Below are 27,821 nucleotides of genomic sequence, written 5' to 3'. Positions count from 1 at the left end.
TGGGATGTATTTTCAGAGAGTTATTTAAGATTTTCTGAGCCTTTGCACCTTAAATCCTGTAGGGAAATGAGTTTCAAAGGTTTTGATCCCAAGTGCATTTTACATTCTAATGGGGAACATTTTCCTTTTCACCTCAGCAGAATAATAGATTAGCGGCAAAGGAAAAGCACCTACCACTCGCGGGTGCCCAACACACAGAAATTAGCCAATAACAGGGACGAACCAAATTCAGGGGTGAAAATAGGAGACCAGTAAACCCAGCTCCCTCTGGTGTCCACCAGAGAAAGAGCTGGGCAGTCCTGATACTTATTTATGGTGTGAAAACAGCTCTACCTTGGATTAAAATCACCCCGGGAAGCAGCCTGCTCCTGCTCCTCTTTCTCTTCCCGTAGCAGTGGGCCCAGCGCCGCTGGCTGCCAACAAGCCCGTGTTCACAGCACTACCCCGGCTTTAAGCTTTAGGCACTTCCTTTCGAATCACTGCATCAGGACCAAGATTTTTCTTCCCGTGATCACTAGATCTTAGAATTTTATTTTTAGAAATAGAAAAGGCCAGTATAAATGTACATGCTGAAATGGATTCACCCACGACAGAGGGGGATAAATTTGGGCAGCTCTTTAACAGTTATTAATCTTGCTAAGTGACAGTTCTAGATGGGAAATTAAGGACACTATTGCAGACCCAGTTAAATTGGTGGAGGGGTAATGTAAACGTCCATTTTGGGGTATAGCCAGAGTGTTAGGGGTGACACTGTGACTCTTCTAAAAACTAAGGTAATGCCTCAATGTGCCCTTGGTGGCCCAGAGGTACATGCGCGCACACACTGACACCCTTAACTATATAACTCAAGAAAAGTCTGGCATGCTAATGGGGGAAAAAAGAGCAAATGGCTATACTGGGACCTCATTCTGGCTAATCTCAAATGTGCTTAGATGTGAAGGTGAAAAAGATGTCGAAAGGATAGAAGGAAATGAGCTTGATTTGGGGGCAATTTCTTGAGAAAATTTCACTGAGGAAAAGAGAGGAGCAATTTTCTTGTTCGTGTGCTTAAAATCACTGTTACGCACCTGGATACCAGTTTGATGCACACTTGAACACTAGAGAGAGCTCAGCTTACTGTCTTGTCTCAGGAAGTCCTCCCAAAGCCCTCTAAAATGTGACTTTCAAACCAGCAGCATCCAGTGCAGAAATGTATGTGATTTCAGTGATGGAAATAAAGGACTGGGAGTGATTTTCTTTTAATAAGATGAATCCCTTGAAACCATTACGCATCAGCCTTTTGCTCTAGCTGTGTGCCCCTGGGTAAATCCCTGAGATTGGGAGTCCAATTATCTTTGCAGTATCTTACATAAAGCCCTCAGCTGCCAAACTAACCTAATCCTGGTTTAGTCTTCAGTAGACCGGTGCTTTGGAACACACACAGGATATACCAAAGGGTGTTAACAACACTGTCCGAATCTTCCTCCCCTCCATAAAACCATGTAGTTTTGTCTTTCACCAAAAAGAACCCAAAGGAAAAGTTTAGGCAGCCAGCTGCGGCATCAGCCCCTGCTTTTCAAAATACCTGGACAAATCAATCAAGCAGATCCTATTGAAACATTACCTCTATTAATCCAGATTGTAAAAAAAGAAGAAATCCCCATGGTATTCTCGATGCAGATGTTTTGGTGGCTGTTCAACACCTGTTAATATAGCCAACCAAAGCTGAACAAATATTACCTCCACGAAATTTGTCTGAACTTGGTCATAGCTGCAGGTAGGGAAAGGAGAGTTGTTTTTCTAAATCCCATCCTTTTAATTTCAATGCATACATTTCAAGAAAAGTATGCAAGAAGAGGCTGAATGTGAAAATGGTATGAATTGAAGCAGCCAAACATAGGAATCTTTTCCCTTTATTAAAAGTGAAAACTGTTATCAGAATTCTCTTTCAGTAGAACGGCATAGTTGCAGCATTTGGGGACCTTTACTGTAGAGCAGAAAAAAATTATTGAAGCATATTCTGAGGGGATAATTTACTTTCTGTGCTTTGTGCATCCAACTGGCATAGCATTTTCTATTCCTGGAAACTGAGCCAGAATAGCAAAGTTCATCTAGACTCATACAATCACAGAACGACTTTAACTGAACGGGATCTCTGTAGGTCTCCTGCCCAGCCTCTTACTCAAAGCAGGGCTGACTTCAAAGCTGTATTTCTTCCATTTTACTCAGAAAACTGTTCCCAGACAGAAAGCAATGCTTTCTGCTAAGCCTAAACAATGATACTATGCGAAATCTGCAATTACCTTGAAACATTGTATCACTTCAGCAAAATTACTATTCACGAACTATTGGCAGCCTGGAATTTTGCACTTTTTTATTTGACCTTCCACCCAATATCGCAGTCAAGAGCAGTTCCAACTAAATGGCACATTAACCCTTGACAGTGCTCTCCAGCCACAAGTTGCAGCATAAACTTTGTGGCTCTTCAATCCTTTGCTTCTGTGCAGACCGTGCTGAAACCAGTGATAATTAATAACAAATTATTGGCATGCAATGTCTAGACATCTTCCTAGTGGGAGCTGGACTGAGATCCTGCAAGCTCACTGCATGCCACACACCAAATACCCTTTGGATGATAACCAGTTCTGATTGCCTGTGTTGAAGGTGGAGGTAAAGGGCTCCATTTCCTATGCTTAACCTAAAGGCCACCCAGTACTGCCAGCCCGAGGAAGGGATTATTAGCTAATAAATAATTATTACAAAAGAATAAATTAAGTTTAAAATTCAGTAAGAAAAGAAAACAACCGATCTCTGAAGAACAGCTACAGCAAGTAAATAGACATTGCTGCTGGGAAAACCCATAATGGAACAGTTCAATGAAGTCCATATGTCTTGCACTGAAATGTTTCTAACTGATAAAACAAGCTATTTTAGGAGCAGCCAAATAACATTCCACAGCCATATACCATGAGTGTTTTAAGACATCTCATGGTAAGGCCAGAGCAGCAAGGCCTTTTCTTAAGCTGGAGCCAGCACGAACTAATATATCTTATTCCTTGCTTTCTCTTTCCTTTCTAATCCCTCCCTCCAGTTGCTTTAGTTAACAATTCTTCTCTCTTTCACTTCGTTAGCTGCATGTGGGCGAGGATGAGGAGTAGAAAAAGTGGGTGGAAAACTTCTCAGCTGTCTAACTCTGGCAGAGCTAGGGTGGAGGTGGCTAGAGAGAGATGAAATTAATAGGAACTTCACCAGAGACCCCGCAAAGAAAATATTCAGCTAGCTCCCAATCCATCTATTTGAATGGCACAGAATAACACTTATTTTTATAGCCTGACAATTCCTATCCATGATCTTAGTTCATCCATTTAAAACATGCTAAAGGATGGACTGAGGACAAGGGATAAGAGAAGAAATCTGAGTCGACTGGGAACTTCTGGGGTTTGCTCTCATTTCTGGCAGTGACTTTTTATACCTCAGTTTTTCTCCCTGTAAAATGAGGATAATCGTTACCTTCCTCACAGAAGTATAGCAGAGCTGATGGTCATACTGTGTGATCACCTCCTTAGGAGAGGTGCTGAATGGGGCAGAAAACTGCAGAAAACTGGAGGTCTGAGGGGCCTCTGGAGGGATTGGTGCACGTTTCTCACGTGGGTGGACTGATCACTGGCCCTAGGGCAGACAGGTAGGTGTTGGCTCTCCATGAGCAGCGACCACCCCCATGCTTCTTCCTCGCACCCAGTGCTTGCAGCAAATAAATTACAGTGGGCAGGAAGGACAGGGGCTCTTTCTTATGTCCTTGCTGCTAGCCAGGCTCTCTCAAGAAGACTTGCCAAGGACAGTGTAGCCCATGTGTCCCTGTGCTTGGGAAGTGCCTGAAACATCTAGGCTTGTCTCCCAGAAAGCGAATGCCTTGTCCAAAAAACCAGCCACATGACAGTTCACCTTCCCCTGCCAGAGACCAGCGTGCCAAGGTTTGTGGGAGCTCACTGAAACAGGCACCCACACAAGGCGACAGATTTAAACAGCCCTGCTGAGTTGTTCACGTACTTCTTCCTGAACCCATCCCACCACAGTGTGTAGTCCCTTAGATCCTCCAGGAGGTTTAAACCTGGCATTTTCAGGTGGGCTTTCTTGACTGCTTATGAATTTCAGAAGCTAAATAAATTCATGAGTTTCATTACAAAAACATGTCCAATCATCCATGTGGCAGGGCCATCTCTCTCATATACACATGTGAGAGAGAACAGAGAAATGAAAAGAAATTCCCAAGGACTGAATTATGTATGGATCTTGCTGTTCTTTTCTAGTAAAACCTGTTCTCCCAAGCTCAGACAGTATGTTCAGTTTACTAAGAGGAAGAAACTAAAATAGCAACCTAGCTCCTTGCAACCTGAAGAGGAAATTCAGGCAATTCATGCAGTCAGAGGTGTTTCACCTCATATTAAAAAGCAGTTTTCAGAGGTAGCTACTTAGCAGTTTAAATCACAAAGTGAAAACTTCAGTATTGACTCAAAACCACAGAGAAAAATCAGGCTGGCCTAATGTAATTGCTTCAACCAGCATTTGACCAAGACTTCTGTGAGCTTATAACGTTAATGATATGACGTTATAATGTTAATGATAGCCCCATGCTTTTCCTTAGCAATGAGTCTCAGTCTCTAGGAAGACAGGAAGGGGTGAAATTCACCTCCCTATCTGTGGAATAATAATGGAATAATCATTATCGTTATGACAAAGCTGAGAAGAGACCTCAATTTTACATGCCACTTCTGTCAAACAGACGTCCTAAGATCTCAGTGGGAGACAGCATCACTGGTCTGATGGAAAAATCCTTGCTCACTGCCTCTGTGAGCTTGCTTAAGCAAAATTCTGGATCTGGGAATTTCTGGGGATTTGTTCCTGTGTTCTTAGCAGCTCTAAAAAGTTTTTTTTAAATGTCACCGAAGAAACATTTATTGCTACAAGTCTTTGAGAGTGAACTGTAGGGACACTGAGAAACAGAAGAAATCTTTGAGACTAGGTAAATTCCACCTTCTGCTCTGAGACTCCAGCTATCATTGGACAGGCTCAAATCACACAGGAAAAATAACCAATCTTAGCTAATCCCAGCTTCATAACACAGTCAATAAAAGCCATGCTAGCTCAGACTCCAACATCTTTATTATTTCATCTGGCTAGTCAATGCAGATGAATTGCTTGCTAGGACATGGTGGGAATGGATTGGGCCGTTTCCTGTCTATTTCATTTCTGGTGGGAATAACGACTGATAAAAAACAAGGAAAAGTCTGAAGGCTATGAGATTTCATCAGTGTCTTTTTTCAATTATATTCTATTATCTAAAGACTCCACTTAACTCAACACAGATAGCCTTGAACTTCAGAAGGGGGGAAGGAGAGGAATTGTCTGCTAATGTAAGCAGGGAGACAAAGTGCTGAAATCTGAGATTTGAAAAATCTAGTTTTATTAATTTGAATAAATCTTAATCAGGGCATAAAAATTATTAGGAAGTGCCCCAGAATATGTTTTCAACCAGTGGATCAGGAGGAGATGAAAATAATGAATGTACTATAAATTATACAGTTATGTAACTTGTGTTTTAAGGAACTTTAATAATGAAATACATAGAAGCTTCACTTAAAGGGATGTGGGCTGAGGTTTTGAACGTGACTAAAAAAAAGACACTTCAGGATGCCTGGAGTCTAGAGAAAGGGCAGAGAGCAGAGATGGCTGCGGCAGGGCAGAGCAAAGAGCAGCCACAGGGGAACTCGAGCTGCGCGCAGCAGCAAAGCTCTGGGAGAAAGAGAGGAGTCCTCTTCAGGCGGACAAATCTAGCTGAGGTTTCCCATGGCCCCCATTTCCACTGAGCATCTCCCCCAGCAATGCCTCCTCGTGCCAGCACTCCCGTCCGCCACACTTGGCAGGCAGGAGACAGGCACGTGGGCGATGCCTACGCTGACCTGCGGGTAGGTGCTGGGCTGTCCCCCGTGGGAGTGGAGCCTCCTCTGATTGCTGCACCTGGCTCTTCTTTCCAGGGAAAATAAGGGATGGGGGAATGCTGCAAAGTTCCTAATCATGCAGCAACATGGAGGCAGGATGCATCTGGAGTGCCCCATTGGATCCAGGAGCTCCAAGGCACTCCTAAACACCACATTCACGGAGACTGCAGCCAAATCCCATCTCTAACTCCACTAACAGACTAAAATTTCACCCAGTTGTTGGTGAGATAAGAAATGGGAGGGGCATACGTATGCATAAAACAAAAAAAAGTTGTTTTTAATGCTCTTCTGTTGTAGAAGCGTCTCACTATCCCAGCCTAAGGGACAATTCAGCAACCAAAGACTACTGAAACCGAAACTTTTTTGATTCACAGCAACTGTGAAACCCTTCTCTTTCATATGGGGACTAATGTAACTTTAAAACTGATCATCAGACATAAATTAAGCTCTTGGACACATGATCATATATAGACAGACTCTATATATGGGGAGAAACAGTAGTTATGAAAGGCTCAAAACTCTTTTCAGTCCACGCAGCAACTAGAAAGTCTTAGAAAAGGAAGAACCTTTGTAGGTACAAGTCACTCGTCTCCATTTTTTACAAGCAGTTGAAGCTTTGTAGGTGGTTGCTTTTTACCTAAGATCTAAAATTCTGAGAGAATAGGTTAAAGGCAGAGCTTAAGGGACACTATGCTATCTAAATGAATCCAATTTATAAATATCTTCCAGCAAGGGGAAGACTCAGGAATGAGAAGTGAACAGTGATTTTCTCCTTCCCAGCCCAACCTCCATGTTTTCAGAGCTCTGTTTTAGATTATGTTTAGAGCTGGAAAGTCTCCATGAGAAAGAGCAGATGGCTAAGGCACTGATCCTGCCAGATGCTGATTTAGTCTGGACCTGATCCAGAAAAGCACTTTAGCTTTGTGCTTAACTTTAAGCATGTGAGTAGCCCAAGAATTTTACCATGTGCTTAAAGTATGCCAGGATACAGACGGCAGCATTCAGCACCTTGCTGGTTTAGGCACTCAACTATCTGCAGCATCCACCTCGAAACATGTGTAACTGCAGAACTGCTTTTAGAGCCACAAACCTCTGTAAGTCCAAGGGGGTAAAACAACTGTCTGAGGCAGACCGCAGCATCTTCTCCAAGGCATAGCCAGAAGTCTTTGAATCTAGAGAAGAACAGCTGCGGCGATTTCTCAAGGATTAGCATGGACGTGTGTTAACAGTATCAGTCAGTATCACCACAGGTACCCAGGAGGCTTTTTAACAGATAATTCATGGCTGGGGTCTTTGCAGTGCACACAGGAAGCCTGCTCCTGGTGCTGTCTGTTTGGACGGGGAAGCAGGCAGGGAAGTGTTGAAGGAAGAAGGTCTTCCCACCTTCCCCTGCTTGGTAACATTGTTGGCACCCCAAATGGATAAGGAAATATCTCCAGCTCCAGCCAAAACAGGCAGGTAGTGCAGGCACCCAAAACACTTTGAAAGTCAGGCCAGCTACCTCTGGCTGTTTAAAGGATAAATAAGGCCCTCTTAAATGACACAGCTGTTTAACTCCTACTACTGGGAGAGTAGGCAAGGTTTTGTGGGTCTCTCTGGGCAGTGCAGAGTGCTCTCTAAGTGCTAAGCAATTTGATGAATGTAGAGTCCTTATCAGTTGTGTGCGCTTCACAAGACCCCTCTTGCACTGAACCAGTCATACACTTTCTCAGGACTGAGTGAGACAGAGAAGTTTTTGACCCAAAAGTCTTTGGAGGGCTTTAATCAGGGTAAGTGACATCATTGCCAGAATCCCGGCATTTATAAACAGCGGAGATCTGAAAATGATCCCAGGGCTGTGGAATTTAAAGCATGCTAACAACCGGCAGCAGCTTGGGAACGGCGAGGAGAGCTGTCTGTGTGAGCGCAGCGTCCCGTCCGTAAAACCCACCGCTATTGCATGACATCAGTGCTCAGGCTTCCATCAGACACATACCTTTCGTTTATCCCCAAGCTTCATGCTTATGTTTTCAATGCTCCTGATCTGGTTGCCAATATACATGTTCTCCTCAACCACAATTCTTTGCCCACGGGGGTTGCATCTGGAAGTGGAAAAGCAAAGGTGGTGTTCAAAACCCGACTCATTGTGGATAACTCAAGGAACTATTATTAAAGGTGTCATTCTTAAGCAACAGTTTTAGGTCTTAAAAATCCCTAAAAGCTTTTGCTGATAGATTGTTACCTTCTGGTGCAACTGTTACCTTGAAGGTGCAATATTCCTTCACAGCATTTCAAAGCATTTCATTTAGGACCCACCTTGACAGGACAAAAAATCACAATTTGACCAGCAAGGACACATCGCAAACTTTCTAAAGACTGAAAATAGAAAATCTGGGACACCTAAATCAAGTCATGTGAGTTTAATCTGGCTAATAGAAGTAACACTCCAGCTCACTGCACCTATAGCTTTTAAGGGCTTTGAGCACTTGCAATGCATTTCGAAATTCAAAATGTCAGTCATTCAAGACAGCGTGGGGAGGTGAATGCTGCTGACTGTGACTGTCTGGCTCCATGAAGCGCAGGCTGAGGAAGCAGAACGAATGAATATTGGGATAACATTAGCAGAAGGCTCCATTGATATCACATACTCATTGAAAGATAACCAGATCTTTGTCAGTTAGCAATCTTCATTTTTGAATTAGGGGCAAGAGTAGTGAATGTAGCACGCGTCATGCCGGGAGGTATATTTGCACCATCCAAGGCAAGAGGCTTTTCTCTCTGCTTTAACTACAGCTCTGCATAAATGAGCAGAGACGCAGGCATTCCCGTGCTCAGGAGCACAAAGGCTTCAGGCATGCTGGCTGAGGGCACTGCTGGCTGTGCAGCTCGAGCAAGCCTTTCCAATTTTAAACTTTTTAACGATTTTGTGATTGCTAGTTGAGCTCCAGTCCAGGATGGCCGGGTATTACGAACTGTGAGTCCATGACGGCAAGTTAGTGAAGTCAGTTCAGCCCCACAACTAGCTGCAATTGCACAGGTCATCCCAGTGCACAGCAGGAATAAGTGTCCGTGCTCCCTCCTCTTCCTCCGCAGAGGCACCGCACTTCCCATGGCCAGTCCCAACGCCTCGGAGCCCACTATCCTTGTAAGGATTATAGGAGGTTAGATGAATATGGATTTCTGTAGGTGATGTCCAAGGGCCAGTGCTGCAGACAACTAATCCGTAAGACAGCTGTGCCTTTGCCAAGTCCCCAGAAGACACACGGTTACCACCCTGGGTCAAGGGAGGGTGTATAGCTCTCAAAACAGCCTCATTAGAAGATGCCTTAGGCGACTTCCTGCAAGGCACAATTCTCTCTTAAGGATGAAGGGAAAAAACTCAAAGGAAGCAAATCACATCACAGCTCTAAGGAACAATGATAGTGTTTTGGGATTCAGAGTGCACCAGTGAGGAAGGGGGAGAGAGAGAGGGAGAGAAAGGAAGTGAGACAACAGAAGGAAATGGGGTCTGTGTCATTTCCCACAGGAATCCTCCTACAGCTTCTGCTGGAGAAAGATAAGGCTGCCCCGGAGGCCAGAAGAGGTAGACGCCACTCTGCAATTGTATTTAAATTGATAACATCAGAGAGTCAGGGAGCTGGAACAAGGGTTATATGAGGTCTTTTGCCACCAGGTCACTGGTTTGAATCTGGCTTAATTCAGCCTTCGTGACCAGTGCTCTCTCCCTGGAGAGAAAAGTCTGAAAAAGATTTCAGGTCCTCCCTGTGGCTTTCCTACAGAATGTATAATCTGTTTCTGTATGGTATTTCCATTCTGCTCTTGCTGAGCACCTTCAAAGCAGCAGCCTGTGTACCTCCTGCTGACCTGCAATGCCAACAGCCCTACCTAAGCATGCAAATCTCTGCTGCTTTATTCCTGCAGGAGCAATGTGACTCCTGGCCAAATGCGAAACCAGGTAATGGGCTGCTTCCCTCATGGAAGGACATGCAGTCACTTCCGAGACCTGATCTGAGCCAAGATCACCCAACGCTGCTGTGACTGTTGCCACAGGGAACCTGGGGCAGGAGCTTCTCTTTGTGGCTCGTCTCAGTCTCATGGCCTGCCATTCACAGTATTTGGAAAAGCATTGAAACTGTGAGAAAATAAGGAACAATCCAGCAAAATTTCTCTCCTGCTTCTCAGATCTGCCTTGATTTTTTTAAGGAGGGAAAGCCTGATTCCAGCCTTCTCATTGCAGGGAAGAGTTAAAGTATTGTCAGAGTTGTTACACACGGCTCCTGTATGTCCCCCAGGGCTACCGGGGAAGCAAACCCACTCGGGCCTGAGCCAAGAGCTCTCCCCACAGACCACTCTGCGCATATAGCAGCAGGAACAACAAAAGTGTCTGTTTGTATAAGGCAAACCACATGAGGCATCTTATGTTTTAACTTGCCAAGTTCCTATCTGACAATTTAGACCCAGTGACTTGCTTCCATGTCTTCACGCCTCATGCTGCCTCCAGACTTTTAGCAAAGAAGGGCTCTCAGTAAGGCGTGAAGGCTTGGTTACCTCTGCCAGCAGCGCAGAGGCTGTGATGGGAGCCAGATGCTCTGTGTGCACCAGTGAAGACAGCCCTCAGGAAGTGGCATGAAGTCAGTATGGCAACTAAACAAACATAAGCCTTCAGCAGGTTTGTCTGACACTAGCCCTTACAGGGGAAAAAACCTATGTCGCCTCTCCACAAAAAACAGCGTGCTCTTCCCTGCGATCTGCCCTTTGCTGGTCTTTCACACTTCTCTTTTTTTCTTCGTCAACATCATAGGCTGCACCCAAGAGGTGTAAGAAAAAATCTTAGTAAGTCTGAGGCACCTTGCTGGTCAAGTTAAAGAAAATTCATGTCTGATCTTCAGTCACTTTAAACTTGTTTGACCCAATTCTCATATTATAAAAGGTGCTTGCAACTCCAAAAAGGATCACAGACAACTAGGTATCTGTTGGGTTCACAACCCCCTTGTGATCTTTAGGTGGGGAATCACTGCTCGTGATTTTTAATACCGATAAATAAGACACACTGGAAAGAAAAATTGTCATGAAACTACCAGACCAAATCACAGCACATCCACCCTTAGGCGAGAGCTCCCTGAATGTCCACTTACACTGTCTCCGTGAGGCTGCAGGGCTGCCACTGCCACTCGATCTTTGGGTCAGGATTCCCGCTTACGGTGCACTGGATTTTGTGTTTGCTTCTTAATTCCACCTGCTCAATCTTATCAAAATCAGTCTCCTTTTCATAGATTTTGGGTCGCTCTAAAGAAAAAGAAAATAAAGGAGCTTATATGCATGCTAGTGTTATTGTTTCCATCAAAGGTCTTGAAACGAGCAGTGATGATACAGTGAGGTTGCTGAAGTTGTAGGGCAATTACCAGCAGTGCTGAAACTCTTCATTCGCAGGAACATGGGCACTGGTTTCAGTGTGTCAGCAATACCCTGAAACACAATCGCATTCATCCTAACTGCTTTCAGATGTGGTGGACCTTCTGCACTTCTAGAAAATGTATGCAGTGGGACTTCTATTGATTTGGGACTGCAGGATCAGGCTGTTAGTGTAGGTGCTATCAACAAAATAGCATTCGACTTCTGCTGTCACCGCCCGAGAGGAATCTTATCAAACAGCTGCTGCTCTGCACTATTGTTACCATTGTGCACGTTCTCCCAAGGGTCTCTGCAAAAAAAGTCTTTTTCGGTGGGAAACGTTGCTTACCTTTTCCGTTTCTGCGTAACGTGCACTGGATGGAGGGGAGCAGAATGCAGGGAAGAAGCGGTGGGGAGAAAACACTTGCAGAGTAATGCCAAGAAATTCTCCCCAAGAGCGAAACCGTTAAAAATGTTGCTGCATTATTCACATCTGGAGGGGTTGCAAGATCACACCCTTGGACTGGAAGTCTCACAAGAACAAACTTATGTGTGACACTTTCAGTGCTGCTCGCTGCCAGCAGGAAAGAAATGCTTTGTCCCATCTACTTCCAGCTCCCACGGGAACACGCAAAAATGAGAAATAGGGCTAAAAAATCCCCAAAGTGAACTGAACTTTTCCTAACCTCGGAGAGGGTGGGTTTGAGTTTGGGGTGAAGGCGCAGGCTCTTCCCTTATGCAGACAGCTCTGCCCATCCCTGGCCATATCACTTTGTCTGCTTCTCATAACAGGAAATCACACAGATTTATTGGTCGGGGTCCCTCTGTGGAACACCTCTGCGCAGCCGAGCGCGGCTGCTTTACGCCGAGGGCTTTTGACAAGTTGGGAAGTGAATGCAGATTAGATTTCTATTTTTCAGGTTAACTTATATTTTCTCCTGTCAAGGAGGCCCAGATATGTAAATATGAGCTACTGCCCACCTCATCAATCTTGAGCCCTTTCGCTCCCCTCCGTTTTTTTCCCCCTCCAGCCCTCTACTCTTATGAGAGAATTGACCAGTCTGATCCCATGTCTCGGTGGGATCCTCACTTTCCAGTTCTCATGGTTGCCAGGTCAGAGTTTGAATGATCTTCTGACCTCACCATTGCCTGAAAATATATCAGCCTTCCCTTCTTCACCAGATGAAAGAAGGAGTATTGAGTGTAATTGGTTCAACCATACCCTAATTCCCATGCTGTAGTAAAACATCAGCTGCTTCAAGGAGTCTACATTAGGTCCTAATTAGTGTTTCACTTTAAAAATCCAAATGAGTGGCCTTGCTTAGTTTTAAAATGGACAGCACTGCTGTGCTCCGTTTTGCTTTTTTGATCTCTTTTGGTTGCGTTTTGTTCCCCTTCTGCTCGCAGATGATGTTCTGTCAGTCTCCAGAAGCCCACTTCTCACTCCTTCGTCCTTTCAGACCAGGAGAAGGGTTATCTTTGGCGAAAGAGGAGATCAAGAAGGTAGCAGACAGGGCAGCCACGGCAGACTGTGGCTGGGGACCCTGGTACTCACATCTTCATCTGCACCGTGTCGCTGCTGGGTCCCAAAATGTCCCGCTGACCAAGAGCTTTGAGATTTGCATGTGTGCGGGCAATTCACAGGACAAATCATTGGGACTAATGTTGAACTTTCTTGTAACTAGCATCTCATTTCCCATCACTAAATTATTCCTCATCATAAAAATCATTCTAAAAAACTCCACAGAGGTAGGAGCACATTTTTCATCATCTCAGACATTTTTCCTTTCAGTCTCAAATCCTTTATTCAACATGTCTGGACTGAACTCAAAAGCATGAGTTTCACCCAGAAGAAGAGGTGGTAAGTTCAGTGCGAAAGGTTACTCAAGTGTTATGTTTTCTGGTTTGTAAGAACAAAGCTTCACTCACTCAGGGAGAGAGATGGTATGTTTGTGTGTGTGTGTGTGTGTGTTTGTGTGAAAGAATGTGAGGGGAAAGGGTTGGTTATTATCTTTGAATATTAGAAGAATTTTTTACACTCTTGGTGAAATGATGAACGCATTGACTGTCACTTAAATTATCTTTCTAAAAAAGAAATAACAATTTTAACTTGATCTAATTAAAATAAGAACATTCGTGAGTGACAAATGAATTCCTTATTCCACAGTTACTTTACTGCATGGCACTATTAAATATTACTTGAAACCTAAAATGAGTCAAAATGATTCATTAAATGAAATAATAATTATTTATGAGGCTTAAGCAATTATTTTCTTAAAACTTGAGGGGCTGGCTAAAAATGCCTCCCCAGCATTTCTTTCCCAGCGCCTCATAACACAGTGAGTGTGGGCTAGCAGCTAATTATGGGCATGGCGCTCAGAAACTGGGGCAGTTTTTATACCTCTCCTTCTTTCACCGCAAAATGTGTAATGGTGGTAGGTGCCATTCTGCAAATGACTTCTACGATAGTTTTGAAATCTTTAAAGCCCCTTCTTTGTGCTTTTAGGGACATCAGCATTGGCCCAGTGTGCCTCAGGTTTGTGATGTGGAGTGTGGGATACTCTGATGTCTCACGCGAGACAAGTTTCAAGCCTGAGTTAGGCCAGCTGGATCCTGGGTGTGCTGTTTTGCAGTGACATTTTGATTTTTGAGCTGAACTGGGCCTTGCCTTTGAGCTGACCCTGGACCCTTGAAGTCTTAGGGGTGGACTGGAACCACTAGGGCGGTGTTTCTTGGACTGAAAACGTTCTCTGCACACTCTCCTGGCTGTTTCACCTCTCACAGTGCCCGCTGATGACAACTGAAGCATTTCCAGTCACTTCACTCTGCTGGGCCAGACCCTATTTGCAGAAGTTGCCTCCATCAGTGGTGGAAACACTAGGATCTACCAGGTGAACTGGTGGTGGATACTTTGGTGGTGGATACTGGCCTGTTAGATTTACTCAGACTATAAGTAGATAATTGACTCCATGTGCTGGCATCTGCAGCCTTCTTGCCTGCAGAAAGGCTCTCCACATTAGCATGGTGGGGAGGTTTTCTCTAAAGCCAGTGATTATCTCATGTACACCAAGCAGTGTATTTCTCAGATGACCCTCTCCCTCTTCCAAGCACTGCTTTGCGTCCTCTTCCACGCTTGCTTGCTAAGCAGCACGGTGGATTGCGCATGGACTCCGTGTACCTTTGCTCATCTGCAGGAGGGAGGGAAGGCCTGAGGGACGAATCCGTTTGTAACCACTGCCACAATCCAAGTATATTTCTGGTTGCACCTTAAATTATGCATCTCAAATATGGATTTCATCAACACACGTACATTTGCAGGTGTATTGCTGTTTCTTAAGCATGCAGAAAACAAGCTGTTGAGAATTGGGAGCTTTAGCAGGCATTGGACTAATGGCACTCACAGAAGCTGAGTAAACAAGACAAAGCCCTGCAGTGCACTTTCCCTCCTTGAGCAAGTGCAGCGCAAAATCCTCCTTTCTCCTTGAAGCTCTGCGGCTGTGCTGAGAACGTGACCTGCAGCACCCTCAGCCATCCTAACCTCGCGCTCTTCAAACACCTCCCCGTTAGAGCCTTGCCCCCAGCTGGCAGCCCTCTCTGCTACACTAGTGCTGAAATGCAAGGAGAGACCTCTGAATACACCTCATTCCTGCCCTAAGCATCTCCCACTATCCAATTTCTTGCTTCCCACTTGCCCCCAGAGATCTGCCGCTTACTTCTATCCTCCCCCTCCAGTCCCTTGGCCGCTGCCCTCCCCAAGCTGAGTTTTCTCAAGCAGAAGCCAAACAAACCTTAAAAGCTTTCCCGTCTGTGGCTGCATTTGGAACACGCAATGTTCAGATGGCTTTAAATGTATTGAAATGAATGGCTTTTTGTCCTCTCAGGTTTAAAGTGTGGTTGTATCCCCAACCCTCTTTGCAGAGGTGCAATTGCTGGTGTGAGAGCTGACCTGAATAACTAAACACTTCCCTGCTGCTGCGCTGTGAAATGCAATCGAAAGCAGTTCCACTTGCTGCAAATTTAAATTTATCAGCATTATGTAAATCTCACCTTATTTCCTAGTGCAATGGTTAGTCTTTGGGCATTAGAAGTCAATAATATGTACAACGATTGGGACATTGACCCCTCCCTCCAACATTACCCCTTCTGCAAAAGATTCTTCTGTCTCTAAGTTCATTGTGGATGTTATTACGGGGTTGCACACTTGCCACCCAAAGGAGCGCCCGGATATAGAGGGCAGCCCATAAAACACCTCCCTGTTTCTTGTAGAGAAGCTTTGCTTTACTTCCCGTGACCTCTTGCTGAAATGCTGTTTACTCACCTTCCCCACTACAATCTCAGCTGGGTTTCAGAAAATCTTTTCACATTAGGCACATCATTAAAATAACACAGAGTGGTCCAGCAAAGCATTTAGACACAACCTTATGTACACTCTTGGACAAGGGGCTTCATTAAAACTAGTGATAGGGAGGCAACTTGTTTCTGTTTGTCCTTTCTGTTTCCCAAAAGCAAAAATAATTTGCACTTCAGAATCCGTCCTCTGAAGGTTACACAGTACTTTATGGAAATACAAGCTCTGCAGGTTGAGCTAGGTGAATATGCAATAAGATAGATAGGAAGCTCATTAATGCAAGCTTGGAGTGGCCAAATGAGGTGGGAAAAAGAGGATGAAATTTTCCCTAAAGTCAAACCAATTTGTTTGTATTCAGTTTACAAGTGATCTTTTTTTCCCCTTTCTTTTGTTAAAAGGAAAGAAAGAAAAATGAGGAGCCAAATGACCTGAAAACAAAACTTTTGTTTCAGGCTGAGCAGAACATTGTGTTTGACCCCAGCTGGTTTGGTTTGGGTGTTTGCCTTTGTTTCGGCCCGTTTGCTTTTCGCTCTATCCCGCGCAGCGCTACCCCCGAGGCTGCTGGGACGCGGCTGCCCGGCGTCGTCCCCGCGCTCCCTCCGCGGAAGGAAGGGAGCCTGACCCACCCGCCAGGGACTGCAGTGGCGGAGAACAGCGTCGCTTGGCTTTGTTTTTTCTAGCCTTGTACTGTCACTGCTAAATGTGTCTCCTGTATATGTCACTACGGAGTAAAGACTCCATAGGAAGACGACCGTCTCTCTTTCAGTCCTGTACTGCCTTTTCCCAGATCTATCGGTCATCCCTGACACAGCCAACCTGTGGGAAAAAAGGCGTTTTCTTTCCTCCTGTCCATCTCTCCCCTTCTTGTTTTTTGTGGCCAAGCAGAGTTCAAAAGCAAAGTGCTTAATGATGAGCTGCTTAATTGCTAGCAGAGCAGGCAGTTTTCTAGGATTTTTGTCTCTGCCCCCTTTGCATGCTTTTCAAAAGAAAAAACCACCAGTCAATCTACCTGCAGGCTTGGCTGAGAGACAGCACGGGAACCGTGCGCTGCCGCTTTCCGCCTTCCCCCCACCACTCAGGCGTTGAAGGCTGTCAGAGAGCGATGGCGGCTGCAAAGACCCGAGCTGGATGCTTCGGATTTTTCTGGTGAACGCCAGTAGGCCCCCACCTTCCTCTTCCGAAAATTGCTTTGGTTACTGCGAACAAAATGAAAATAGCTCATCTGACTTTTTCGTTAGGGGCTCTCCCGGGAGAGCGCAGAGGCTGAGGGGAGGCTGGGCTGCGGAGCTGCAAGCGTGCAGGGATCGCATGATGTCAGGGAGAAAACTCTTTATAACTTGCTAATAATTAGCGTGCCGGAAAGGCTCGCTGCAGTCTGTTCGGGCTGCTACAGTTTTTCTTTCTTCTTGCTATGTCCCAGAAAAAGTCGGCTGCCTCTCTCCTGCCTGCGTGTGCTGAATGAGATGTCAAGGGTAGCTTGGAGCACTGTATGGTGATTTATCTCTGCATTTGCTCTTCTCAACCAAACGTCCTCCCCACAGCCAGTGCTGGCTGTACCGGGGAGGAAAGCAAAGCCATGGGCTTGGGGAGGAACTCATAGGAACAACGGCTGGACAGAGACAGGCTCTGTTTTATTTTGGGGTTTCTGGTTTGCTTGGCTGGCCCAGAAGATGGAAAATAATATCTTCTATTTTGCCTTTTCCTGAACGGGTCCTCCTCCAAGGAGCTACACAGGAGATGAATATGATACACAAAGGAAAATGAGACCTGGCAGGATTTCCAAGCATGCAGGCAAGGTGAAGGCAGATCATTTTATGTAGCCCTGCTTCCCGTATCTGGCTCAGTCCTTTAACCTGATCATCAGTTGCTTTGCACTGATATTCCAAGCAAATACGTGTTCCTCACAGTCCAGCAGTGTCAAAAGAAGCAGGTAGGAAGAGCGGGGCTGACTGCGCAGTGGGGCACCGTACGCCTCGCTGCGTCTTCTGGAGCTGATCCTCGCTGGGAACAGAAAGCGAGGGGCGGCCGGCCGCCGCGCTGACGTTACCAGGAGCACGTGTGAGCGCACGCGGATTCTCCGTGCACCCCTTCCGTTGCACTCCTTGCCCAGGAGAGAGGGGATTCATAAGGAGCCTGCGAACTACTACTGCTTATGGGACCGGCTATTTCTAGAATTTAATCCTGTACTTGCACAACGCAAGAGCTTGTGGGATCAAGCACCGTACGAGGGAATGTAATTTCAATTGACTAGAGCAGCAGGAACCCAAAGCAGGATTTGCTGGAAGAGCTGTGAGGCAGCACAGGAAAGAAACGTCGGGACAAAGCAGAAAGGCAACGTGGTGAAGGAGATTATTCATCCCCTCGTTTTGAATTAACGCAGGCTTCAGTACAATCTTCACTCACAACGTGGTGGTCAGAGCGTGCTGACTGCTCCACAAAGTGCTCAGCAAGAACCCTGGTCCATGCAGATGACTTGTGCAAGGGTGAGAATGAAATGCAGCCTGCTTGCCCGTAAATAGATTTGGGGCTTTTTGTTTATGTTTTGTTCTGAGACTGCTTTGTACTCCAGCCCGGAATAACTCTTTTCTCCCACGTTTCTCCTCCTTGGATGCCTCGGATGAGCCGCCACCAGCTGTTTGCTAGGATTGTCCCTTCTTGCTCCCTCCCCTCCAAATTCTTCAGGACTTTATTTTCTTGAGGCTTTTCTCAATAAGAATTTAATCAAACAAAACAAAAACACAGCAACCCGCCGTTTCTTGGACAGTGTTTGATGTGTAAATATGTAAAGAAGGAGCATTTTGAAAATGCAATCAGCTGCCTCCTGGGGACTCGAGTCCTACAATGAGCCAGCGTAACTCCGTGAGGGAGATATGTGCTCCTGCGAGATTAAATTCCAGCTGCAGTGGGAGCACGGGGGACCAGAGGCACAGCTAAGCCACGTCTTAAAGAGACATTTTTTGAATAGCAGTGGGATCCTGGTGGCCAGTCTCCTCCGGGCCAGGCAGCAAGCGCACATGTCCATGTGCCACGTTCCTGCATATTATCAGCTCGGTCCTGGCCTTGGGCAGGCATAGCTATGGCTTCCTACCCAGAATTCGGCCGTTTTGCTCTTTTTTGCCTCCGTTGAGCTGACACAGATGGACACCTCTGCTCCCTGCAGATACTCTTCAATTTTATGGTCACTTCAAACTTTGGGGGAAATAACTCCTAATATTTCACTCATTACCATGCAGTGAAATGCCTTGCGCACACGCTGTATGTGCACAGGGAGGGCAACCCCGCAGACAGCCTGCGGCAGGGCTGGGCTTTTAGCAGGTTAAGAGACACCCTGCGCAGAGGCTGCTGGCTGGCAGGGGCTGGGCAGCTCACTCCTTATCTCGCTCTCCTCCTGTTTAAAGGGGCCTCTTCCGCGGCCGTTATTACTGCATAAAATACACTGCAAAATTAACATCGCGCATGCTGACGAACACGAGTCCTGCTGCTATTTATGCTTTGTTTGGAGACAACAATTCACAACGCTATTAACTTTCAACTTCCTCTGCACCTAATTCCAGCTGACAGTGATGGGTTTGCCACAGCACTGACTGCCAATTATACCCTCTGCACTGCTCAGGAACATTAACGACCTATTATTTTGAAGGGACTCGCAGGAGAGGGGGTTGTGTGCTCACTTAGGATTTCTTCAGTGCAGTGTCCCTTTGCAGAAAAAGAAAACATACCCAAATAACATTTATTGTCTCCTCTAAAAGCCTATTTAAATAATCTTCCATCTTCTCTTTAATGATACAGATGAGGACTCCCGTCTTCCCACAGAGGCAGCTCTGAAATTTAGAAGACTGGCCCTGGCTCAGGGAGGGGGGACCGCAACGCTGTTACTCAAAAGAAATGTTACTTGCTCCTCAGGGAGAGGGAGCTGGGACCTAAGCAGCACTCAGCATGAGGCTTATCTGGTGCTGGGTTGCTGCAAGCACCATCTTTTAGACGTGATGTAAAACTGATGCTCCTACCACTGTGCTCACTGCAAGGCCAAGAGGATTTTTCGTGAAGTCTGCTAATGCCTGTGTTCACGTTCCAGCTTCAGTGATGGCACTCTCCCTGTGGCTCCAACTGGAGACACTAAAATCTCCCTCCTCCAAAACGGCCATTTCCAGCTCCGAGGTGGCTGTGTTTCAGTGATGGGCAAGGTGATCCCTCCATAAAATCTCTAGAAAGCTGAACTCCTATTTGGCCACATGCATTTGGACAAATGACCCTTCCCTTGGGTTGAGCACTTGAGATGGAGCATGTTGGGTTAGTGCTGCAGAGAAGAGCCTGGCAGAGGCAGGATAGGTTCCTGTGTGTTTCGTGTCGTGCCTGTCCTCCTCGGGGTTTGCAGCCACTAGCTAAAAAGCAAGGGCACTCTTTGGTAGATATTTTCCTTTGCATGTTCTTCATTTCTGGGATGACCCGTTGTTACCAAGAGAGAAACACTTGCTGTTTATTCGTCCTGTGCTTCACCACGCAACACCTTCTCCAGTCAGTAACACTCCTGCAGGTGCTGGACTCGGCAGACTTCGAGAAAGGGTGGCTTTGCCATGCAGTAATTATTCCTGACTAAAGTCTCCGTTGCGCTGTTCTCACAGAAAGGCTAACAAGGAGCACCACGCTAGCATGCACCGTGTGCGAGAGAGGATACCACATACTTGTACACACACTGAAGATGAAAGGCTTGTACTGTAGTTTATAGCAAGGGATGGTTTAATCCTGAAATAGCATCTTGTTCAGGCAAACAAGGTCTGTTTGTTTTTTTCATATGCCTATTTGGGGAATGGCTGCTTTTCAACTAAACATTCTCTTCTGCATGCAAACACTAATATTTACCTCGATAAGATGATTTATTATCATTCTTAATTTTCTCTTCCTTTAAATGTTTCTGTTCTCAAACAAGACTGCAGAACCATTTTACGTATAAACAACCCTGAGTGAGCAAATTACTGCGGCTTAACACATTACTGCTCATCAGCTGAGCTGCAGTAGCTGACCTTAAACATATTGCTAGGTCTCGCCACTCCTAAATTGCACACCTTAGTTTATATCATCATTGAGGTGATTTAAGCTAGCATATCTTATTTATTATTTCTAATAGGTGACATGTGCCCAAACAGCCAGTTCTCCATTCATCAAGCATTATTCCTTTGTGAAAGATGAAATGAGAAAAACACAAATGCTGGAAGTTGCAGGGTACAGCAGCACATAAGTGATACAAAACAGGACAATTGAGAATATTTTTAGGTGTGAAGAGAAAAAGGAGAAAAGAATTCATGATAGAAAAGAAAACAAACCTGCATCGATAACTTCATTTATCTCACTGCCTGACTGAACCTCAGGAAATACAAAAGAAAGCAGAGCTAACTTTTGCTGAACTCCTATTTGGCCTCATGATTCAATCTCTCTCCTCCCTAATTCAATGGATTAAAAGAGACAGTGGATGTTCAAAGAGACAATGTGGCTCTGTCTTTCATTATCCCAGCAAGAGAGATTAATAACTGTGATTCCAATATCTATTGTTCCTCTGTGTCAAATGAACCTGCTTCAGTGCACACAGTTTACTTCAGTTTTCCCAGGATTCCCTTGAAAATGACCCTGTCTCTCAAATGCTCCCATCAGATAAATGACAATACGTGAAATACAGACTTAGAAAGCATTTCTGTAGCAGGATGATTGAGAGACATAAAAGACAGGGTAGCTCATCTAGTTCCTTCCGTCAGCCCTTTTGAGACTTTTCCTATCCCAGCAGGATGTTCTCCAGTGCTTTGCCCAGACTAGTTTTTACTCTCAAGAGATAAAATTTCCACCACTTTTGGGAAACTATGACCCCATCTCCAAGAGCTCACTACTAGGTATCTCCTCCAAAACTCCTATTAACACTAAGTCTGTCTTTGTTCACTTTCAAGCCATTTCTGCTTCCTTCTGCAGAGACACTGTCCTGACAAAAAGGTCTTGCAGTCTACTTCTGAGGTGCAATATCTCGGTGGAAGTTGAGTGACTTTAGAAGACCTGGTTTCAGATTATCCCCTCATGTCAGCTCCCTATTTGCAAATGGGTGCTGCTTCTATTTAACATGAGGTGACATGGGATTGATCTGCAATGGGTCCTGAATAAGGTGATAATCTATGCACGGATCATCTGAAATGCAAATTCCTAACTGGATAAAGATGTTTCTCTGAATACTTGTTACGTGTGGCTAATATGTGATGACCCTCTGCTACCAAACGCTTAATTGCATAGCTGCCCATGATCGCACACTCTAGAAGCCAGGGTACATTTGAATATGAGGTGGTCAGTATATTAACTGTTGCTCTCCATGTTGTGCAGTGGTCAGTATCCCAAAATACTGTAGAGTTCATCCAGGGGGTGTTCTTCACTCACTAGCCTTGGGAAACCCTTTCTGAATGCGTATTTGTTGCTGAAAAAGCCCACGTCTGTTGTATGCTGACAAGGACCACTCATCTTCCCAGTTCTAAGGCACTAACATCAGCCCTCGCCCACTTCTGCTTTGTGCTGAACTGAACTCTGAAAAGATCAGTCAGGCTATTCCAATGCTGTATCAGCTCATATCAGCTAAACATGGGGGAATGTCACCCACTCCCGTTGACTGGTAAAACTGGATCACACAAAAAATGAGAAAGAACCTAGCAGAAGTTGTTGTAAACATGCAGTCCTTACCTGTCACTACCAGCTGCATGGTGAGGTTCTTGTACAGGCCGTATTTCGCATTGCTCAAGACGATGGTGTAATTTCCAGCATGCTTGGGTCTCACATCTCTTATGCCCAGTCTGTACTTCATTGGATCTGGCTCGTAGCAAGTGTGGTTATCCTTGATCAGTTTGCCATCTTTGTACCTGTTTTGAAAATCCCATCAAGAATCATCATGTGTTTCCATGTTAGTCCTCAGAAGAACTGACTATGACCCAAATTAGAATGGGTCATCCTTTGGAAACAGCAAGGGAAATACAGATCTGTAATCACCATTTGAATTGGACATCTGTTCCTTTTATCTCACCACACCAAAACTGATTGAGTAGCTTCTGCAGTGCTATGGGATGGCTTCATCCAAGAGACAGGAGAAGGATATTTTAATGGGTCTGAATTAGCAGTGCCTTTTGCATGCTCAGTTATGATCAGAAATGTGCATCTAGATGCTGCCGAATTATGCTGGATAGCAAACAACAGCAGGATGTGCAATAGAAAGTGCAGTATATCATTGGTTTACCAAAATTTGAGTCATCAGTTTTAGAACAAGAAATTAATTAAGCAGAATTATTTTTCAGTGTGTATGTACGTATGACCCTCTACTGTTTCTGAAAACGCTGAAGTCTGTGTCCTGGAGAATTTCAATAGGAAGGTCAGTGACGAATTTACAATCTTGAATCTTCACTAGCTAAGACTATAATAGCAGAGTCTGCATGGCCTTCTCCCTCTTCACTGCTAAGCTGTTATACAGATTTGGGTTTTGAATATCAAATAGGCAAGACTTTGCCACACACAGAGCTTCAGGGCTTGGTGGAAGGAGAAGCTGGGACACGTGTCCTACTGTCTGAGAATGCTGGAAACCTCCTTTACAGTCGTTTAAACAACTTGTACTGAGAGACCTCCAACATCAACAGCTGTAGCTTCGAACACACAGGAAAGGCAGCTCTGGTGGTCCCAGACAGCTACCAAACGATGCTCCGTGCTGCGCCCAGAGAACAAAGCTTTGGCAGAGGAAAGGGGGATGGTCCCCACTTCAACTCACAAAAAGGTTCCCATCTCCTGAAAAACTGCAACAATTAAAAAAAATCCCCTGGCAGGGCTGAGTTATCTGATTTGAAGTGAATATTAGAGAATTTCATGTTATTTCACTGCTAAAAAAGTACAGCAAATGATCCCTGACCAACACTTCTTGCTGACTGCCAGCCCACCCCGAGCGGCCCCCAGCTAGCCGATGAGAAGTGCGGCAGGAAGGTGCCAATGCACGCCAGCCGCCCTCTCTGCCAGCACAGGCAAACCCCTGCCAGCTGTGGTAGAGGATTTCATACAGTCAAAGATGTATAAGGTGATGGATGGGGTAGTTAAAGACCCCCTGTAAAATGAGGTGTGAGAAAAGTAGCAAGAGAGGACAAAAGAGAGGAAAAGATAAAGAGAGAGAGAAGCATGTCCTGGAGTTGCATCTCCTATTAAGCTCATCCGTTACAGGCCCAGTAGAGCCTTTAGGTTACTTGGCAGGGCTCTCTACACCGTCTGCAAGGATCTGGAGTTGGAGCAGGGAGTGAGAGTGGTCATGGGAATGTCTTGTATGGAAGATGCTGGGGAGGACTCAGGTAATATTGCCTCAGTTGCTGACTAGAAATCAGGGGCAGAACTAATGCCATAATGACATCCATATTTTTTACAAGTGGCACAGGCCAGAGTTTTATACGTCCCTGGTAGGGAAAAGACCAGATTACATTGTAGGTGACACAGGAGTGGAGAAAATTATTTAAAAGAGATAAAAAGAAAGAATTTCTCATGTTAGGAATGTCTCTTGCAGCTTTCTATTAAGAGCTGCCTCTTTGCAAACTGACCACCAGTAATGCTGTTAAGCTGACGGCCCTTCTCCAGTCACTTTCTGTTTGAATCTTCCAAATAGTTCTGCGTCCAGGCTAAATGAAACTCACGTTTTTGTTAGAGGGACTTTTCTTGCACACCCAGGAGGGAAAGATAGCATGGAAAAGAGGTATGGCTTGCCCAGCTTCACAGAGCATATGGCACTGCAGAAGGGAGTCACATCTCCTTAGGTGAACTGTAAGACCAAAGCTATGAGCACCACTGACTCTTCTCTCTTATCTATGAGCTAAGGAACAGTGAAAATCTGGTCCTGTCAGGAGCCCAAAAGAAGGTCACGCATTCCTGATTTTGCACAAGATGACGTTACTCACCAGGTAACACTTGGGCGTGGAAAGGCATCCACCTTTGCAGCCAGTTTCAAGGACTTGTGTCCTGATGTAATCTCGTAGTAGGGCCCTTTCTTATGTGAAACCGTAATGAAAGGTTTGTCTTGAAAGAGAAACGAAAAAAGAAAGTCAAACAGTGGCAGATCTGCCAGAGTGCAATGCTCACATCTTTGAATATTATTGTGTCTACACTGGATTTCTTTGCAATACAGATCTGCAGAAGCTACAGACAACCAAATGGAATGACAAGCTGTTATAGCAGTTGCCTTGCAAAGCTCTACCACAGCCGGTATGCTTCATCTCCAAATGAAAGATCTTATATTTAAAGTGGGGAATCAGTGATACCTGCAGTGCCCCTATGGCAGTGTGTGAAAATGCCTCAACCGGACTGTGTGGTATCTCTTGTCCATGTGAATTCCAGTAGGCCAAATTTTCCGGGACGCTGGCAGCAACATTTGGTGCCAGCTTTTTTGAAACAGTTCAGCTCCCAGTTAATCCATGCCCTCAAACTTCTCAATCTTTAACTATCCGAGGTTTTTTGGAAACATAGTGCTGGCTGCTGGCTCTTTCATCATTCATCATTTCATGATTATAGATTACAGATGATTAATGTTTGTCGTAACTAGTTGGCATTCTTCCCAATGCCATTCGCATACCAACTGATTTAATAATGCATCTTTATCCTTTACGCTAAACAATCTTGCTTCTCAGTATTGTTGAACTTACCGTACACTGTAACGGTGACATTGGCCTCCAGCCTTGTTATATTGAACGTTTTGCATACGTACAGGCCTCCATCTTCCATGGTGACGTTTTCAATTGTCAGGCTACTGCCAACTTTATACACCATGCCACTTTTGTCTATCGTTCTTCTAGGATAAGGGTGCTGGAGGTCAGAAAAAAGGGTGTCAGAAAGTACTTCTGGATTATTTTGTTCATCCTTTCTAAGTCTGCCAGTTCAGAAAAGCAGTGATTCAGGTCAAAACTATCCTATCTCTCCGTCACAGAAATAAATAATGTAAAGGACAAATCATCAGGAAAAGCTCTTGTGTGAGTTTTCATTAACAAGTCTAATAAGAGATACACATAATCTAACAGAGTGGAACTGTGGCGCTTTTCGACTGACATCTGGGCAGGCAGGTAAATAACTGGATGCATAAAAGATCAGCCCTACTCGGACCAAATCCCAGGGACCATCCAACATAGTCAAACAGTGTTGGCACAGTGCCACTGGCTTCTGTGGAGTCCGAGTTGTGCATTTTGTTGTGTTTTCTTTTTTTTCTGGTCAAAGTCAGTTTTTATCTGTCTTAAAAAGAAAGTCTACTTTCTAAAAGAACAAAAGATATATTTTGACAGCCAAATGCCAATGCAAATTCCTGCCGAATTTGAGAAAGCATTATATGCTTCTGGTAGGATTTTTGACAACACAGATTTGGCCAAGAAATTTTGCATTTACTATGTTAGAATTCTAAGGAGGGTTCAAAGAAAAACAACAGAAAAAAGACCACTTTCTCTTCCATCATATGAGGTTCAAGAAGCAAAATTCAATAGGACCATATTGCTTGCACCTCTGTAAATTCTATACGTATTTTCTGTAGTTTCTTCACAGAAACAAAATGAAACATGCTTGTTTTATGTAAACAGAAGTAGTCCAAAAATAATCAAATTTTAAGGGTCACATTTTCTACTTTCTCAAAGCGGCTTAGATGCTTCTTTGAAATGCATATTTTGCTGAATGAAAAGAAAACAATCATTTTAATTCTGAGAATCTAATAGAACCTTAAGTACTGATCTTGGACAAATGAGCTGATCTCGAAAATTCCCTTTCTTCCCTCTGGTTTTCCTTGGGAGAACTGAAAGATTTTAGTACATCAGAGGAAATGCTACCTCCCTCATATTTCCAACTTCAAATCAGGCATTTCTGTATTACATTCCACTGAAAGCTCACAAACCTGCGCTCAGTACTTAAATTGAATTCTTTGGTGAGATTTCAGCAGATGCAACTGGCTTTTGTTACACTTTTACCTATTTTATAAATGCCAAGATGGATGAGCAGACTGATAATTTGCAACCTTCATGACTGCTTTGAGATTTGCCACTGTGAGCTGGGATCAATACAGAGGCCAACAGAAGCGAGACAGCTATTCTTTCCAACAAGAAACATATACTTCTGGCTTTTCTTTCAAGCATTCATTCAGCCTGTGATTTGCAGTTCAACTTGCAGGATCAAGATGGTCAGATGATAAGTTTTATTCTCATCTGAACTAAAAATACGATCAATTGTATGCTTACAAATGGTTGGCTATATTTCAGAATAATGAATACTTAGGATTTACTCAGCCCTGTGAACAGATCTTTCTTGGGGTGGGTGGGGAGAGACTGCATCAAAACAGAATTCCAAATTTTCATTGACTCACTCTCCCATTAGGACACGTCCATATGAATTCAATTCGCCCATTGATGAAGGTTTCTGCTCTGCACTCCAAATAGAGAGTTTCTCCAACCAGCAGCTTTTTGGGAGTTGCTTTCAGAGCCATGTTCTGTATTCTGCCCTCTGAAATGAAAAAAACAAAGGTGTAACCACACAGCCCTTTATTTGCATCAATGACATTTAAGATGGACTCCACACTCCAAACGCCTCTCCAACATCCGTTCCTTTCACCGCTTCAGAAATACCTTACCTTCCTCCAACATCTCTACGAAACTTGGAAACTCCAACACAATAGAAAAATTAGGTCACCTGTGTAAATGGCTGAACATCATTGTATGACAACTGATCAAACTCATTGATCACATACGGACACAGTAATATATGAATTACTTTTCTTGCTTTTGCCATGTTGGGCTCTAACCCTCAGTCATCCTCAACAGCTCCACAGCCAGTCTGATACTACTCTTCTCCTCCCCTTCACTCCTAATTCAGAGAAGTTTTTCAAAAGTGATTCACCCTTTTGAGTGCCTCAACATCTGAGAGAGGGTTAATTTCTAAAAAACATGAACCATGTCCCTCCAGCCCTCTGATGACAAGCTTCCTTTCCTTTTTGAACAGGATCCACAGATCTTGGTGTAACAGTCTTACCGATACCCTAAATGCATCAACTCTGAAATAAGCCTGCGTCAGGGCTGTGTCTCTTTATTTGTGGTGCCACATACCAAGAACACTTCTACCACTGTACA

General features: G+C 44.6%; 1 protein-coding gene across 3 annotated transcripts in view; it reads right to left on the bottom strand.

Annotated features, from left to right (window-relative positions):
* LOC112982911 (vascular endothelial growth factor receptor kdr-like) overlaps positions 1-27,821 on the bottom strand; it is a 147,172-nt gene that overhangs the window by 54,905 nt on the left and 64,446 nt on the right. For all 3 annotated transcript variants that reach the window (XM_064518089.1, XM_064518091.1, XM_064518090.1), the window contains exons 6-11: positions 27,062-27,198; positions 25,371-25,530; positions 24,630-24,747; positions 22,399-22,574; positions 11,090-11,240; positions 7,951-8,056 (exon numbers count right to left, since the gene is read on the bottom strand). In XM_064518089.1, coding sequence (XP_064374159.1) covers positions 7,951-8,056; positions 11,090-11,240; positions 22,399-22,574; positions 24,630-24,747; positions 25,371-25,530; positions 27,062-27,198 — 848 coding nt within the window. The remainder of the gene's footprint in view (positions 1-7,950; positions 8,057-11,089; positions 11,241-22,398; positions 22,575-24,629; positions 24,748-25,370; positions 25,531-27,061; positions 27,199-27,821) is intronic.

This window comes from Dromaius novaehollandiae, chromosome 11 (assembly GCF_036370855.1).
Source record: "Dromaius novaehollandiae isolate bDroNov1 chromosome 11, bDroNov1.hap1, whole genome shotgun sequence".
In the NCBI taxonomy this organism is placed as follows: Eukaryota; Metazoa; Chordata; class Aves; order Casuariiformes; family Dromaiidae; genus Dromaius; species Dromaius novaehollandiae.
Note: the sequence above shows the minus strand (reverse complement) of the source record. Positions and strands in the feature narration are given on the sequence as shown.